This window comes from Castor canadensis, chromosome 8, assembly GCF_047511655.1.
Source record: "Castor canadensis chromosome 8, mCasCan1.hap1v2, whole genome shotgun sequence".
Taxonomy (NCBI): Eukaryota; Metazoa; Chordata; class Mammalia; order Rodentia; family Castoridae; genus Castor; species Castor canadensis.
The window spans coordinates 155706428-155724684 of NC_133393.1; the positions used below are offsets into that span (position 1 = coordinate 155706428).

The 18257-nt window shown below is 47.2% G+C and overlaps 1 protein-coding gene across 4 annotated transcripts in view; it reads left to right on the forward strand.

The window, feature by feature from the left end:
• Tbc1d22a (TBC1 domain family member 22A) overlaps positions 1-18257 on the forward strand; it is a 352090-nt gene that overhangs the window by 198204 nt on the left and 135629 nt on the right. For all 4 annotated transcript variants that reach the window (XM_020175415.2, XM_074084724.1, XM_074084723.1 and 1 more), the window contains one exon: positions 4839-4914. In XM_020175415.2, the coding sequence (XP_020031004.2) occupies positions 4839-4914 (76 nt within the window). The remainder of the gene's footprint in view (positions 1-4838; positions 4915-18257) is intronic.

The window sequence follows — 18257 nt, forward strand, 5'->3', positions numbered from 1 at the left end:
GGAAGGGATGTCTGACTTTGTGGGGAGCTGGCTCCCTGGCCTGGTTGGGAGGGGCCTTATTAGAGATGCTCTGTGAACCTCCAGCTCTGCAGGTAGGTCCATGTGTCCTTCCAGCTGAGCTGATGGAGTGGCCTCAATCTTCCCAAACTACTCTTTTGGAAAGCCCCATTCTGAAGAGCAGAGTAGTGCTATTTGTCATGCTGGGGCTAGGATGCTGGGAAGCAGTAGTGCAGGTGTGCTGGTAGCCCTAACTTCTCTCCTGCAGGTACAACCTTGCTTCTGTAAAGTCTTTCTTAGAAGGCCTCTGTGTTTTGCACTTTCCTTCCTTTCTTTGAACCCATATGGCATGTTTCCCTGGGTTTGTGGAAGGCTACTGAATGAGAGGACCCTGAAGGTGAGCTTCTGGTTTTCCTGGAGGCATTGGTAGAGGCCTGTGGGCAGCAGGGCACCTGGGAGGAACTGTAGGGTCAGTGCCTCCTGCCAGAGGCTGCTGCTGGACCACAGTCCTTCTCCTGTGTCTCCTGCTTTGCAGTCTCTGGTTCTCATGTCTGTCTCTTTGGAGCACCCTTTGGAGGCTTACTGGACACTGAGCAGGGCTTTTGTAGTCTGACCTCACTCACCAAGTGCAAGCCAGGCACAGTGCCCAGACCAACCACCCTATGCTACACCTCTACCAAAGTGGGCCTGGCCCTCTGAAGTTCAGCTGTCATTTTTGTTGGAGCCATCTGAAGGCTGGTGTGCCTGTGTCCAGTCTCCAGTCACAATGTCAAGGCCTTACCTGTCAGCCATGGCAGGTCTTTTCACAATACACACTTTTTTTTTCCTTTTTCTTTTTCTTCCCCTCCCCTCCCCTCTCATCTCCCTTTTCTCTCTGTTGTCATTCTTTTCTCATTGTTTGAATTTCTTTTTCTTTTTTGGCAGTACTGGGATTTGTACTAAGGGCCTCAAGCTTGCTAGGCAGGTGCTCTACCACTTGAGCCACACCTCCAGCCCTGTTTGGATTTCTGAAAATCCATCTTCCTTCTCTAGATTTTGAACAAATTGAGAAATAAAACAAAGTAGTGACAGATGGAAACCAAGGAATAACTTTTATTCCTGCTAAATGAGAGGCTTGAAATTCTATCATAGTGGGAGTCAAATAAACCATGATGATTTAGGCTCCTACCTCAAGCCAGTGCTGCTGGGCTGGTGTGGGCCAATCTCCCATACAGCAGAGCTCTGGTGGAGCTGCCTCTGAGTCCTCGAGGGGGCTAAGCCAAGGCCCTCTGCTTGTAAAGGTTTAGCAGTATGTCATCTTCCAGTCCAAGTGTTTCTGAGGATGGCAAATATGCAGGAGAAGCACCACTTGAGCTCCCACTACTTGGAAACAGACCCCAGGTCTAGGGAATGTGTTGCCCTCTAGTCTTTTCATCTTCTTGTTTCCATAACCGTTGGGTCCCTGTTTAGCCTGGATGGGGAGATCCACAGTTCTTTTAGCTTACCCAGCCCCAGTGAGACCTCTTGTTCCTTGGGTTAATACCTGCGATGACCCAGGTAGGAGTGAGCTGGTAGAGCTGTTCCTGACGACTGTGAAGTATGTTTCAATAGAATATTAATTATTCAGTAGTCTGAAAATTTCCCTGTCCCCAAGGTGTGCCACTCTCCAGTTTATTTCTTGACTGTAATTCTGTCAGCTGAACTGTTCAACCTGGCTGATCAGTAATTTCTTCATGAGGTTAAATGACAGTGTATAATTGTGCCACAACTCAGAATGTCCCAGATTTGAAATAAACCTCCTATGTCACCCAGTCTCCCAGGGGAACTTTAGACTTACAACTCACCTTTTCCAGTTCAGGTCCAAAGATGATGACTTTCAAATGACCTGAAGTCTAGAACTAAACTTTCTTATGCCAATTAAAGTCTAGACATGTTTTAGCTCACAAGTTGCCCTTAATTTCTGCTACCTCTCTGCCCCAGCTAATGGAATGCTCCAGCTCTCTGGGAAGAGCACAGTGCCATCAGGCCCAAAAGTCCTAAACATTAGAAACATAGTCACTGACAGCCCCTACTCAGAGAACTCAGCTTTTAGGACTCATAAGCTTCTCAGAGTACTGGCCACCAGATCTAGAAAACAATCTTTCTAGGTCCTAGGGCAGTTGTGGTGAGATCATTGTCCCTGAGCCCAGCCTTCCTGCCTCCTGGTGTCACAGAGGGCCTGGCATGGTTCTGAATGAGGTGGGCAGGCAAAACTTTTCTTGGTTTTGCCCTGCAAAGGTGTCAGCATGGGGTCCAGAGCCTGTCACTTGAATTTTACCTACAAGAGCTCTCAGCAATCCCTTAATCTCTTGAGGTCCACAGTGGAGTAGACCCTGCATTTCCACTGATGGGGAACAGAGCTCTGTATGCCTTGTAGGCAGGTTTAATTCTGTGTCACGGTGGGTGCCGCTCCTGCTGTTGTCGGTGGGGAGGTGGGAGGAGCATGCAGAGTATGTCAGATGCAGTCAAGTACTTCTCCCATTTGACTTCAGCCTTAGGAATCTCTTCTGGCCTGATGTTGTCCTCAGCCTCACCTCTGTCTCTCTGAAGATCCCCACCTAGGACTTAGGAGCTATGCTAATGAGTGCTCTCACCATTGTCCTGTGGGGCCTCTAAGGGCTGATCCCTCTCTTCCAACTCTGTTGTCCTTCCTCCATGTTTTGACTCTGTAAACCCCATGGGCGTATCCCTATCCCCTAGATAGGGGTTGTCTGTGTGATTGGCCATGTCTAGGACTCCCTCCAGGTGCACCCTTCTCCAGGGTTTTCCAGTCCTGAACCTGAGGATGGGAACTTCAAGTCCAGATAAGTCCCTCTGCCTCCCTCTGGGCTCTAAATGTTGGTGCAAGATGGGCAGCTACTCTGTGTTACTCATTCAGATCTGCCCCAGCTCTGGGAAGCTAGCACCTCCCTCAAGCCGGGTGCCTGCAGAGACCTGGTGTCCTTGGGATGCAGGCAGAAGGACTGCCTCCTCTCTGCAAGGCTACACACATGCTTCCTATAATCTAGAGAATATCCAGCCAGGCATGTGCTTACCTGCCCAGACCAAGGCCCTGTTGCCTGTGTCTTTGCTGAGGCCAGGGGGCCGGCTTCCCTTTTTCTGGCTGTGGGCCCTCCCCAATGGCACTGTCTGAGAGCAAAGCTTGTATGTGCTCAGATGACAGACTGCAGCACTGGTCCGTCCGGAGCCCCTTCTGCTCCCTAGAGGTTCAGAGCCTGAGCCTGGACTGCACCAGTAACTTGAGGTCCAACCCTGTCATTTTGGTAGCCCCCGATTGACTTTTCCTCTCTTTAAAATATCTTAGTGGGTCTTAGAAGCCCCAATGAAGTTCATCCTTTAAGTCTCTTCTATTAATTTTTTATTGCTAGTATAACAAAATTACCTTAGACTTTGTGGCTTAAAAGAACACAGATTTATAATCTTGGTTCTGGAGGTCAGAAGTCCGATTCAGGTCTCATGAGGTCCAAATCAAAGTGGTGCAGGGCTGTGTTCCTTTTGGAGGTACTAGCAGAGAATGTGCTTCCCTGTCTTTGCCAGTTCCTGGAGACACCCATATTCCTTGGCTCATGGCTCCATCCTCTGACCTTAGAGCCATTGAGTCCTGCTCATATGGCTTCCCTATGACAACCACTCTTCTGTCTCCCTCCCACTTTTAAGGACCCTGTAATGACATTCTACCTGGATAACCTGGGCAACCTCCCTTCCTGCCTCAGTGCCATCTGCAACCTTTATTCCCCTTTGCCCTGTGAGGTGGCATGTCTATACTACTAGGGATTAGGATGTAGGCATCTTTGGAGTGGCCATTATTCTGCCATCTACAGTCATACCGATGAGTCTGCATTGAGCCTACTAACACGCAAGTTTGGTCAAACAAGAACAGTGGGCACTGGCTGGGCCACCTCGGGCTGACTCTGGGAATAGCCTCCTTCCAGAGAGGAACTGCATCAGCATCACCACCATGGGGTGAAATGGGGCTTGGCCTTCTCCCCTGGCTTCCCCCAGTCTCTTGCATGAGCTCTCTTAGGTGGTCACAGTGGTAGTAATAGAGCTGCCATTTCCTGATTTCTGGCTGTATGTGAACCCCTTCCATGAGCCACTTTTGTTATTTCCTTGAAGTCTCAGAGCATTCCAGAAGGCAGGTGGTTATTCTCAGATTACAGATGATGAGATGGGATCACAAAGAGCTTCTGCTACTTGCCAGGGTCACAGAGCTTTTAAGTATTAGAGCTGGGGTCCTGTTTCAGGTCCCTCTCATTTAAAACTGCAGATTTCCCTGTTCTGACTTGCATAGGAGCCTCATCTGAGCTCACCATCCAGTCTCCGAGAGCAGTTACGTGCTCACTTCTTTCTTGCAGTGACTTGTCATTAGCACTTGATTGTCACATGATGCTCCTCCTGTTAGTGCTGGGACATTCACCATTCCCCATTGGCTCTTCCTGTCCAGGTGTCAAGCAAGATGGTCATTCCAGCAGAAGACTCTTCTCAATAAACTACACACATGGGCTTTTGTTCTTCCAATTTAAATGTAAATACCTTCCATTTACATAGAGAAACACACGTTAAGTATTCCTTGCAATGAGGGTACATCCTCTGACTTCAGAACATGGGGCTTCCTCTCAAAGTGAGGCCCCCCCCATTTTACGTGGTATGGGTGTTATGCAGTGTGCACCCCCTCATTTGTTTCTCAGGGTAAAACCTAGCAGTTTGTGAACTTGGTTGTAAAACTGTCCATTGTGATGAAGATGCTTCGTTACCTTTTTCCTCCTATGGAGTGTGTGTCTTACTTTATATGCACATAATACACATTATTATTTCTTCTGTAGGACAACTATACCTTTGCCCAACCTGGGATTCAAATGAAAGTGAAGATGTTGGAAGAACTGGTGAGCCGGATTGATGGTAAGCTAGCTTCCTAAACAGACCCTCACTGAAGGCAGGGACAGGGTTGGGAAGGGTCAGGAAGGTGGCCCTGACCTTCACCGCACAAGATGCTGTTCTCATCCTCATTTGGCTCGTGGTACTTAGGATTGCTTGGATTCACCTATGTACAGCCCTCTGAGGCAGCCATAGAGCCAGAGCTGCTCCCGCCCCTTACTCAATGCTATAGTCCAGATGCAGGAAGGATCTGGCAGAAGGGTAATAGTACATTCCTAGCAGGAGCCCTCACTGCTGAGTAAGTGGGGACTGTCTCATCTGGACGACAGAGTGGTTGTTTATGGCCATCCTTTGGCACTCTCTTTCCTGCCTGTGTGCTTCATTTTGCTATCAAGGAGGCTAGAATAATTTCTTCATGGAATCCAATTAATTACCAAGTCTGGAAATAATATCTTCAATATTATAGAAAAATTATAGTGTGTGCTCAGGCAATTTTAGATTATGCTTTCATGTTCAAGTGGGGGCTTTGAAATACTTTTTACCTTCGTCCTTACAATAATTCCCCCTGCGATGTGCTGACTGTCATATTGCAATAGCAGAGTTTAATTAAATGAAAGTTGAGCGATAATGCTTGCCCATTCCAGGCATATTCTCCTGATAGTTTGTTAAATTAATGAACAGAGCATTAACAAAGTGATGCCAAGCAGAACCAGGAATATATTTGACCAGCTGGTCAGCAGTGAGCTGCAGTAAAGAGACTCATTCTTTCATAAAGAGTCCCAGGTGAGCCTGGCAAATCATTTCACCAAATGTACAGAGAACTTGAACTTTATTTAAAGGTGGCAGGGTGCCTTCTGCATGCATGTGGGTTCCCGAGCCCACTCTCACTGCCATAAGAGTAGAAAGCCATCATAGCAGTCCTCACAGGAAGGCACTAGGTTTGGGAAGCGACTGAGTGACATTATAAAATGGAGCCATGCAAATTAAAAACTCCATTCTGTTCTTGATTGAATCTGATTTTCAGCTTTGTGTCTAATGGTTATTACCTAATTTCCATATTATGAAGTCTTTCAGTTCTTCCAATGAGACTTTATTTCTTTCAGCATATATTTAGCTACTTTCTAACCTATCTATTCAAAATACTCTTTTGCCTCTGTCAGTGCATTTATGTGCATTTATTGTACTCACACAGTACAGTGTTGGCTTGGCTGTGCTTGGGTTTTTCTTATGAGCAGTTTCCCAAGTGACTCCTAGTCTCACTTAGTTCTTTGAAATATGATTTGCAGTAGCTGTGAATTACACGTTCTTGGCAGGTTCTTCTTTTTCTCCTGTGCCCCATAGAAGGTGTATTTTATATTTTCTGTGCAGTTAGAAAGTTGTGGCCAGTGCTCGTTTGCTCTGGTGCTGCAGTTGGGAATGCTGGAATTGGTTTTCTCTGCTTCTGAGGTTCAGAAGGAAACACATGCAGATTTGCTGGGTGATTGTTTCACAGCACGGCTGCAACCACCCGAGGAACTCACCCAGATCCTCGCTCTTCACTGAACCATTCCTTTATTTCCCTGAGCCTTCTGAGTGGGGCGTTTTCATCTGCACGTTTCTGCTCCAAGGAGCGTTTTTTCATAGCAGAGGGAAGCCTCCAGTGTAGCAGGCTGAACTGTGTAACCTGCTTTCCTTTTTCAGTGGGGGGTGGGGGCAGTACTGGGGTTTGCTTGCTAGGCAAATATTCTACCACTTGAGCCATACCACAGCTCTTTTTCTTTAGTTATTTTTTTAGGTAGAGGCTCAATTTCTTGCCCAGGGCCAGCCTCAGACCATGATCCTTCTACTTAGGGCCTTCTGCCTTGTCGAGATCACAGGCATGTGCACCATGGCTTGTTGGTTGAAATGGGTTCTCACTAACTTTTTGCCCAGGCTGGCTTCAAACCATGATTGTCCATCTCCACCTCCCAACTAGCTGGGATAATAGGTATGAGCCACTGTGCCCAACTTGTTCCTGTTCTTCTGATGAAACCTTAGAGCACACAGGACATGCGTAGAATCTGCAGGCTCAGGCCCTGGCCAGGAGCCCTCATCCCTCAGCAGCACTTGGAGAAGTGCCAGGGCCACACTCTGGGAAGCTCTATCTCCTGCTCACTATCACCTCTTGAAGAAAGAATTTGCAGGCTGGGAGCTCCTGCAGAGACTGTAAAGATTTTATGAAGGACAGGATATAGTGGGAAGAAAAAAATTGCTTTCTTATAAAAAGTCTACTGTCTGACGTCTGCATTTTCAGGGAAGGTCAGCCTTTATTTCCAAAAAATTTGACCCTTGAATGAGAGAAATCCTTCCATGGACTTGCTGGTGAAGAAAGGTGAGGTGTTGTGGGCAGGTCCAGGTGGGGGGAGTTCAGAACATTGCTGGATTGCTCTGCAACACCAAGTTAAGGAACTCTGAAGTTCCAATGCTGCTGGTTTGAGGGTCTGGGCCCAGAGATCGACGGAACAGAGCTGGGAAGAGAACGGGGGGCAGTGAGAAGGAGGTCAGAGCCAGGCAACATCACTACACTATTTTCTTGTGGTAAGAAGTGATTAAAGAACTCCAAAAGGTAGGCTGGTGGAGTAGCTCAAGTGATAAGAGTGCCTGCCTAGCAAGCGTAAGGGCTGGGGCATAGTTAAAGTGGTAGAGCACCTGTCTAGCAAGTGTAAGGCTCTGAGTTCAATCCCCAGTACAACAATAACAACAACAAAAAGTTGGGTTTTTGGTGTGGCTCAAGTGGTAAGAGTACCTGCCTAGCAAGTGTGAGGCCCTGAGTTCAAATAAACAAAAAATTCAATTCCAAAAGACACTTTCAAGTACTTTCCTATGTTGAGAAGCACCCTCTGCTACGCTGAACTTCCAGTGTTAGTGTCAGTAGAAATGGTGACATAGTGAAGGAAGAGGGTCAGCTCTGTAACCAAAGCCACCAGGAGGAGGTGGCACTAGCCCACCTAGATGGTACTGGGTAGGGAACAGTGACCCCGCCGGAGCAGTCAGGGTAGATGTGGTCTGGCAGAAACCTAGAGCTTCCCACAGATGACCACTTGAGCTACTAAGTTTGAGACTGAAGAAAAAGGGGAGAGCAGGAGGAGTTTCCAGTAGCAGCAGGGTGGATATTTTTAGCCAGGCTTCCCACAGAACACAATTAAATCAGCTGGGTAAGAGTTTTTCTAAGCTAGCAAAACAAAAAGGAAAATAAATTTCTTAAAAGTATTGAACTTCTATCAGGGGAAAAAGAACTTCCTGGACAAGAATGCTAGGCCTTAGAGAAGCCCAGCACCAAACACTGTTGTAGTTTTGGCAGCTTCATGGGGTGTTGTGTCCAACCCTGGCTTATTCAGGATAGGGAACCCAGGAAATGCCCCTCTACTGCTGAGAGCAAGAAGACTGACACACTCGCGTACCATGGCATCACGCAGACATTATACAATCCCGTGGTCCATCTTTAAGTTAGTCTAGCATCAAGTCATGGAGGCCGGGCCAGCCCTCCTCACCCTCTAGTCCAGCTTCAAGTAATGGAGGCTGGGCCAGCACTTACCACCCTCCAGTCCAGCTTCAGGATCATGGAATACCAAGGTTGTTTGAACCTTGATCATGGAGAATCTATATGGGAATTCCTCAAAAGGCTCATGAGATGTAAGCAAAACCTTTTCTGGAGGAAGCTACCGGAACTCAAATTATATCTACAAATACTCTGTTTTCAAATAAAATGACTTGCACATATTTAAGACTCCTTAAAGTAAGAGTAAATGGATAATAGAAACAGGTCCATTAAATGGTGAGCTATTTATCATCCTTAGGCATACACTGTAAAACTACTATTCTTACTATTAAAAATGTGTGAAAATGTCTGCATGAGCAATTTGAAAAATGACCAAGGTATTGTGGAATTGAAAAACATGAAAACCAAATTAAGATTTCACTGGGCAGGCTTAACAAATCAGACACAGCTAGTGAGAATGTTAGTGAACTGAAAGATGAATTAGAAGAAAATAGTTCTCGCAAAGCACAGAGAGCACAGATGAGATGTGATAGGTGTGGTTAAAAAACCTGGTATGTATTTGGGCTTATAGTGGGAGAGGAAAAGAGAGATTTTAAGAATTTGAAGAGACAATGACTAAGATCTTTCCAAAATTGTACCAATTCACAGACTGAAGAGGCCCATGAAACCTGAGGAGGATTAGTAGAGAAAACTGTATATGCAGACACATCATAGTCAGTTTAATTCAACTAAGCACAGAGAGAACTTTTTTTTTTTTTTGGAGACAGGGTCTTGCTTTGTAGCCCAGGCTGGCCTTGAATTCTCGATCCTCTTACATCAGCCTCCCGAGTCAGTGCTGGGATTACTTGCATGTACCCACAGAACTCCAGGGAACCTGTGTGCAGATGGGTATGTGTGTGCAGAGGTCTGCAGCCCACAGGCCAGCCTGGACCGCATGGCAGAGACTGGTGTAGTGGTGTTTGTGTGGGATGCTGCTGCACTATTCTGTTGGGGTACATATGTTCCAATCCCTCTGCCCTTTCAGTGCCTGCCACTGTGTTGATACTCTCATCAATACACATGTCCTTTGCTGCCTCCTTTTCTTCTTGTCTTTCTTGTCGTGCTTCTTTCTCCTTTGGTGGCCACCATTGATTCCTGTCTCTGCGTACATGCTGTGTTCTTCTCCAAGGCTGTTTAGATGTGACTCCTTGTGCCTAGTTTACAAGCACATGACTTTGTACTAGAACTGCACTGAGTCTGCATAGGAACCAAATCCTGAGTGGCCAGATGTAAAATTCCACATCACCCAGTTATGCTCTGGGAATATGCTCTAGATCTCGTTGGCTTAGAGCAGCATATATTCCTTCCTTATATGGCTTACCCCTTATGGCTTGCCAAGCTCTCTGTCCTGCTTGTCCTTACATTGGGATTCCAGCTGATGTTGTTTGCTTTTGGGAATGTCCTTGGCAGTGCCTGTGGCAGAAGAAGGGACTTGGAAATTGTGCAAGGGCTCTCACATGTCCAACAGGGAGGATGGGTAGCATTCACTCCCTGTTTCTTTGGCTAGCCCAAGTGCTGGGGACAGGGCAGTGCTCTACCAGGATAGGGAGCTGGCATTGGGGGCCACTGGTGCTGAACACCACCTCAGCAGCTTAGAGAAGACCCCAGAGACAACAGCTCAGACCTGGAGTTTCATCCCAAATCAAATTCACTTTTATAGTCTTAAGAAATTTTTAAGTAGTGAAATTTTAAAGGCTTAACATTTTTGTTCACAAATAATGTATTTTTTTTTTCTGAAAACAAGGTTCCTGAGTAAGTCGAATTAAATGACCAAAAGTAGAGCAAGGCATATGTCAAACAGCTACAACGAATACAATTAAAATGTCATCTACTTTATTGTCATGCTTGTGTTATTTAAATTTTAAAAGCATTTGTGGGCTTAATGAAGATATAGTGTTCATTCTATAGTTATCTATCTACATTATTTGTATTAACTATCAATCTGTTTCCTGGTTATTAAGAATTTTTGTACATAAGCTAAACAGTTCACACCAATTATTTAGTAATTTCCTGCTGCAATGATAAATACTGATTAGCACTCCAATGAACTGATAAATTTTCAGCGTATAAGGCACATGCTGAGGTTTTTGTAGTGTGGAGATACTACGTCTGGACTGTTTGTAAATATTTGAGAGTGAACTTTCACATTTTTGTGTGACTTTGTATATTTTATTGTTATTACCATCTGTTATGTCTGATGTGAACCTGAAACCCTGATTGTCCCCAAGGTGGAACTCCTGGAGGACAGCAGGCTTCTGGCCAGAGCCTGGGGCCTGCAGCCACCTTTGGGCAGTCATCTTGCACTTGGTGGCCTGAGGGCTAGAGAAACTACACTGCTGATGAGTCAGTCTGAACTGAGTTCCGCAAAAACGGTCAGCCCAAAGATATGTCTGCCACAGCATCAAAGCTGTTGCCTGGGCTACTTAGGGAGACAGAAGGGACCAGCAGTATGCTCTTATCCACAGTGCACTTCTCTTTTCTTTAGTAAAACAGTGGAGTTCACTTTCCTACCTCGTACTTCCAGCCCCACAGAGCCTCTAAGGGCTCAGGGTGCCAGATTCAGTGAGCACTATACAGAATGCCCAAGTACATTTGAGTCCCAGATAAACAGAGCGTAATTGCTGTCATGGGTATGCCCTGGGCAATGCTGAGCACGTTTTGAACGTGGGTTTCACTGGGCTTCCTGTGTTTTATCTGGCAGTGTTTTTAAGGGTGAGTTCAGAATGGGACAAAGTTGAATTCAAACCTGGTCCTAAGCTTCATGCTAGGAGAATGTGACCTAGATGTCATGGGTTATGTTAGGTTAAGGTCTATACACACAGGCTTGTATGCACCTAGACAACCCCAAAGACACATACCACTATATACACATGCCTGTGTACACCTCCACACACCCCTTCCTGTTTGCACATATACTGTACCTGTATTCACATACCTACACACACAACGCAGTTCAGATATGGTTTGCCTTATTGGCCCAGTCACTGCATTCGAGGTCACTTGGCTTTTCAATTTCCTGTGGGTGTCTGTCATGATACTCGCTACACATTCCTGTTGCCTGATGTGCCAGAGGTGGGCAGCCCTTCTCCTCCAGGGGGATTCTCACTGAGGACTTAGTTTGAGCTCTGCATACACTGTGCTCCTCTGAATTTTTGCAGTACAGATGCAGGGGTCAGAATAGTCACCAGGTGCTTCTTCTTAAGCAACGTTCATGGTATTTGGTCAGTTTCTGGCCTTGTGTGTCTGGTTAATTGTTCTCTGAAAGGCTGGTTTAGGACCCTTGGAGTGCTCTGGTGATATATTTATCACCTTGCAGAGTCTGCTGCCCTGTAGGAATACGGACTTCTCTTTGCAGAGAAGTCTTTTCCTGTGTCATTCAAGTCCTTAGGGACAGCTGAGTGGCCGGATCGTGGCTGCCAGGACTGATGGCCTTGGCATCTGCTCTCGTAGCATGGCCTCTCTCTGCTTTTTTGTCACTTCATGTGTATTGCATTGTCTCTTTTTCCAGTGTACTCCTCTGCCCTGCCCCTGGCTGCTGACATCTGCCTGCTGCTGAGTTGCACCCCAGTTCTCAGAATGATGGCTACCCTCACCTTCTACCCACCTTCTTCTGTGTAGCTTGAGGCTGCAAGACTTAGGGCTGTTGCTGTTACCAGGTGCTCTCAGAGCTTGCTCTGGTTTATTGTGCCTGTCTTGTCTTTGCTGGAACCCATTGCTCACTCCCCTGCTGCTTTCCTGATGGTCCAGCTTCTCGTTTGTGTTAGCAGTATAGTTCATGGCAGTAGTACTTGCAGGTGATGCAGAGTTGTTGGGCCATGCTGAAATGGATGTCATGGAGCAGGTTTCAGATGGGACCTTCACCTCCAGACAGCTTGCACTAGGAACAGGAAATAAACTGCTCATGTGCTTCATGAGACCACGTGCCTTCCATGGAGGGAGTCTGTGTAGCACCTCTTCAGGCAGAACCAAGAAAATGCTGTTTGGATTCCAGGAGGATATCCCTGTTTCACTGACCTTGGCACTGGTTGGTGGTGTGCCACAGCCAGTCAACTGCATGCAGGTACCGTGGAAGTGCAAAGTGTGTGTCTGGCAGTCCACAAGTGTTCTGTGGTGGGGTGGGACAGGTATTCTGCACCAATGAGCAGAAGACTGGTCCTGACGGTGTGGGAGTGTGTGGAAGAAGGATACATACTGTGTGAGCCTTCAGGAGAGGCTGGGGTTCCAGGGAGTCTTTCCTGTCTTGAAGCTAAAGTTGCCTGCATCTGCTTGGGCTACTGTGGAACAAAGCACCATGGCTGGATGCTTAAACAGCAGGTTTATTTTCTCAAGTTCTGGAGCCCACAAGTCTAAGATCCAGGTTCTGGCAATTCTGTTTCTGATTAGGGTATGCTCTGTGGGTTGCAGATTCTGCCTCCTTGCTGTGTCTTCACATAGAGAGCCCTTCCTGCATGTCATAGGGAGGATGTGCTCTTTGCAGCTTCTTCTTATGATGATACCAATCTTGTCAGGTCAGGGTCCCCCTCATGACCTCATCTAACTTCTCAGTGGCATATTAAAAGCCCTATCTTCAAATACAGATAACCTGATCAGGGCCTCAGCATAGGAATTTTGGAGCCTGCTAACATTCAGTCCATAACCTCTTGGGAGTGTGTTTTAAACTGAAATATCATCCAAGGGAGGGAGTTGTCACTACTGTCATCTGATTAACATGACTCAAATCTTGGGCAGGTGGATCAGAAGAGTGTGTTTCAGGATTTTCAGATTCTTGAAATCAAAATAATGACATGGGTGTGGGGGAAGAGCACTCTTCATTTTTCACTTTTGAAATGGAGTCTTTGAAGCATGTATAATCACAGGCACCAAAAAGCACCAGAAAATTTGGATTGTGTCATTTTAAATGGCATTTAAAGGTTTATATTTCTGGAAGGTACTTATTGTTGAGAGAATGCCTATTGGAGAATTGTGGGGAGCAGAGTATGAAAAGCCGATGAGAACTTGACATAAGCACAGCTATGTCAAGTAATCTGCAGGCTGAGTTTGGCATGGCCCCATCCTCAGAAGAGGGCAAGGGCAAAATGCAGCACAGCTGCGTTTCCTAAGATGTTTACGTTTAGAGAGTAGCTATTGCAGGTTTCTCCTGTTACAGTGTCACGCCCCTCCCGAGAACTGTTGCTCCACATCCTTGTTTGCCACTGTATATGAAAGACTTGCTGAAGGAGGATGCTGGGGGGCTGCTGGCTCCTGGCTGCTTCTGAGGGGGCTGGCTGCTTGCAGGGTTGGCTGCCACTGCTGCTGCTGCTGCTGCTGCTGCTGCTGAGGCTGCTGTGTGTGTTGCGAGTCTAAGGACTGAGACTTTAGGAGTTATGCTAGAGATTAGAGGAAACATGGGACAGTGTGAGCCTGAGGACCAAGACTTTGAGGGAGATTATGCTAAAGAAAAGCTAAAGAAAACATGGGACAGTGTGAGTCTAAGGACCGAGACTTTAACGAATAGAAAAGAAGACTTTAGAAGTAAGGTTTTAAAGAATAGAGAAAAGAAGTAAAGTAAAAGAAGAGAAGAGAAGTAGAAAAGAAGTAACGAGGCTGTTGTGTTTCTCCATCTGCGCGCCCAGCACACCTGACCCCAGCTTCCTGCATGTTTGTCTTCTATCTTTTGTCCTTTGTGCATCTCGAGTTGCCCCCAGTTAGATCAGTAGGACAGGGACTTGCATGGGTTGCGCAAGAGAAGTTAACTCTGTCAGCTATGGGTTGTGCTGAGTGTGTGGTGTGTTGAGCCCAGCTTTGGTGCTGGCTTCAGGGCTGGATGCTGAGCTCATTTTCCTATTTCTTCCTGTTCAGAGTCCAGTGGAGAGGGACCAGATGTGGACAGCCATGAGCTGTGGCCTTGTTGAAGGCTGTTGGCACTTCCCTTGGGGTGGGTCTCTCTCATCATGTTGGCTTGGGGTCCCTGCTTGCGGCCTTACACCTCCCTTGGATCCACATCTTGGGCAGTCTGGTGGTGGTTGTGGTGGTGGGGGTGTGTATAAGGCAGCCACATCACCTGTCCACTTACCCTGCCATCTTCAGCAGCTGCTAAAGGAAGGAGAGGGCAGCTCTGAAGGCCTGTGTCTAGAAGGCAGCCTGTCCTGCTTGGGTGCCTCAGGAGCAGAGGCCAATGCTTGCTTCCCTGAGTGGGACCTGGTGCTGGCTTCCACCTGTTATTCCACAGGAGCCAACAACCTGGTGGCCTGTAAACTGGTAGAAGCCTAAGGAACAGGTTATCCTCCAGTGCAGGGTTGGAAGGAAATTTGGGTGTCTGAGTGACAGGGAAAATGTCCATCTGTGGCAGAAATGGTGATTTTGGCTCAAGGGACTGGTTTAAAGACTATAGGAAGAGGAGACAATGGCCTTGCCTAGGTCTCACTGGAAAAGACTTGAGTCTTCCCATTGCCACTCCTCTGCAGTGGGGGAGCTGCAGCCGGAAGGTTGGAGGTTGGCCCACCTGGCTGTATCTCTGACTATATCTCTGACTATCACGGCTAGAGCTGTGGCTTCTTGAGGAATGCCTCCCACTAGCCTTTGTTTGTCCCAGTGTGCAGCCATGAGAGTGCATGTGTGTGAAGCACTTGGAGCAGTGCCTCGCTCATTTTGAGCCTCACACAACAGCAGTGCTCATTGCCAGTGCTGTGGTTACTATAGAGGTATACAGCAGGGTGTCTGTGGCGGGTGAATGCTGGGAGGGTTAGTCTCAGGGTTTTTGCTCAGCCCTGGTGGACCTTGATAAGTGGGAGAGATCCCTGTTTGGCCCTGTCCCCTGAGGCAAGTTCCTCTGTCAGCCTGTAAGAGATGACAATATTGGCGGATCTAGGAAGGCTGAGGGGCAGTGCCATTATTATTACTGACAGTTTACTCTTTCACCGTGAAGGAAGAAAATGCTGGAATTCATTACTACAGAATAGTCCTACCTCCATGTGAAATGGCCTTATCTACTTGTAGATTTCCCTTTCTTGGGTTTTTAATTCTGGTTAAATGTGATTTTAATGAAATTTCTCTGAAAGCTGTTGTAACTACATTCTAAGGTTAAAATTGACTTATTTTTTTCAAGGTAGAATTCAGTTACAGCTAGTAAACTAGATTCAGCCTTATTAACACCCAAGTGAAAATATTTTATTACCCCTACAAGGTAAGCAGTTGGAAAGCAGAGGATGCAGCAGTGTGGCTCTAGCTGTGGAACACTCAGCATGGCCGCCTCTGTTTCTGCACATCCCCAGTACGGCCAATGTGAAATGGAAGCCACAGTGGTGTTTCCTTTGAGATATGCAGACATGATGGCTGCACAGATGTGTAACTGCAGTTTCAGGTAGAGGAAGCTGTGTTGGTGCCCTGGGAGGCCCCTGTGTGCAGCTAGGCTGCATGCTCGTGCCTGGGCTCCTTTCGTCTCACCCGTCAGCCTGCAGCCTTCCCACTGAGTGCTTGCGCAGTGCTCTGACTGAGGGCCTATGCTGATTCTGGGATCTCTGTACACTGCAAACCAAGCTGGCTTATAGGGCTCCTGCTGTCTTAGGTCTGTGGAACCCTGGTGTGCAGTCACTCTAGTCTTTTATGTTATGAGTTGCTTAAGTCAAGTTGACTTAACGTACTTTCAACTGCCAATCTAAATGGGTATTTTGTTGCAGTTTTGGGAAAAAGGAAACATTATATAGTACAAAAACAAAGAAATGGAGGAAGTTAGCTGGGCATGGCCATACACATCTGTAATCTCAGCCAGTGTGGAGGCAGAGTCAGGAGGATTGACGTTCAAGGCCAGTCTGAGGAAAGCATTATTGAGATCTCATCTCAACAAAGAATTGGAGTGTGGTGGAGCATCTCTATAACCCCAGCTATGAAGGAGGCCAGAGAGGTAGGAGGATTATAGTCTGAGCCTGCCCTAGGCAAAGACATGGAATGCTATTGGAAATATAACTAAAGCAAAATAAGGCTGGGGGCAGGACTTAAGTGGTTGAGTGCCTACCAGCAAGCGTGAGGCCCCAAATTCAAAACCAAGACCACCAAATAAAGAAATAGGGGAAGTTTAGTGTAATGCAAAAAAAAAAAAAATACTATGTATTCAGAATACAGACGGTGTATATTCAGCCCAGCTCTGAACTTGGGCTCCTTCTGTTGCTGGTGAGGATAGTAGAAGGGGCAACCATCCGTTAGTGCTTTCTCTGGTCTTCATCTGCGCCATGTTGGCTTCTCACCACAGCCTGTCAGGCAGTCTAGCACCATCCTTTCTGATCTCCACCCTAGATCAGATGCGGCCTCCTCCAGCCCCTCTCTCTTACTCTGGAGGCTGGCAGGGTCCTGCCCATCTATGTCTGTGCTCCATGCTTTCCTGAGAGCTGAGCCTGCAGCTGTGCTCACAGCCATGTCCAATCCCCGCACTTCCCCTGGGACTCCTGACCAATATCGTATGCCTTATGGTGCCCCCTTCCACCACCATGTGACCCTGAGATGTGGGAGAGGTCAGAAAGTCCAGCCTGCTCCCCTTGGAAATCCAGAGTGGTGGCTCCATTTTGCTTTCATGCACCTGCATGTCCTGCCTGTGTCTTGTTGGTAGCACCACGCCCAGCTTGTTGAGGTCCTTGGTATGTGATAGTGAATTGCCTGAAGTGTCTCATAGAGCAGGGGGATTGGGGTATGTCATGGCAGTTTCCTGTTTGTTACTCTGGTCCCTAGATTTACTTACCATCTGTGTTCCTCTGTAGCTTCATTTCCCCGGAACTCCCAGCTGACTGCCCTTCCGACCACATTAGTTGATCCATTTGCGTAGAAAGCATCATAGTTTGTGCCACAGCCATCTGTGTCACTTGTGTACCACTCAGAATGCAACAGAAAGTACTGCGTAGGCAGTGTAGATGGATGGCAGCAGTGTCTGGGGGCGAGGTTCTATTTGCTCCCTTATATACATCTGAGAATTCTATTGCTTCAGAATAATGTCCCCTACTACCTGAGGGAGCCACACTCTCTGCTGCCCTTTCACCTACAGGCCCCTTGGGTTTCCTGCTTCTGTCCCTAAGTCGTCATCATGCTAAGCACAGCCAGTGTTTCCTGCCTACAGGATCCTTGATTTGGAGAGACAGCCTTCACATGTTTGCCACTACCAAGTTGTCAGGATAGTCTGAGCTTTGTCCCTCTGATTTTAAGATTTTGAGAGCCAGTGAGCCTGGGGCCTGCTCAGTGCTGGAGGAGTTTTCCTTGCCTCTTGTTCCACCAGCCTTTGCTATAAGTACCTAGTTCCGAGGCCGGGGGTGGGGGGAACTTATTTTCAGGTCCCACAGGCACCAATGTGTTCAGACCTAGGATTCAGGCCAGCAGCTCCTGTCCTCCATCTTCAGGCTGGATTCAGATCTTGTCACTGGGGTCCTCCTGTCCTCCTTCACCCTCTTAGTTTCCCCACTCCCTTTCTTTCTAGCCCTTACCACCTCCCCAACTTTTCCACTCCCAGTTTAAGCTCGCTTTCAGGTCTTCCTCTATACAAGCAGAGGATTTATTTCCTGAAAGGCAAGGGCTGACAGGTTTTGGAGAGACTCTTGGGGCAAATGGCCTTCAAGGCTCACATTGAAATCCCCCACAGGACAAAAGCTTATCTGTGTAGACCTTGCACTAATGGGTAGCAGGCCTGTGACCCCTGAGGACATTCTGTCCTACATCACAAATCTGAATATCAACAGTTGTTCCTAGAGTTCCTTCTCCAGGCCCGCACTCAGTTCAGTCATAAAAGACTTGCTGTTCAGATCAGAGGCCCCGGATACCTCCTGGCCTCCCGACCCTGTCCCCTTCCTGGCCTATG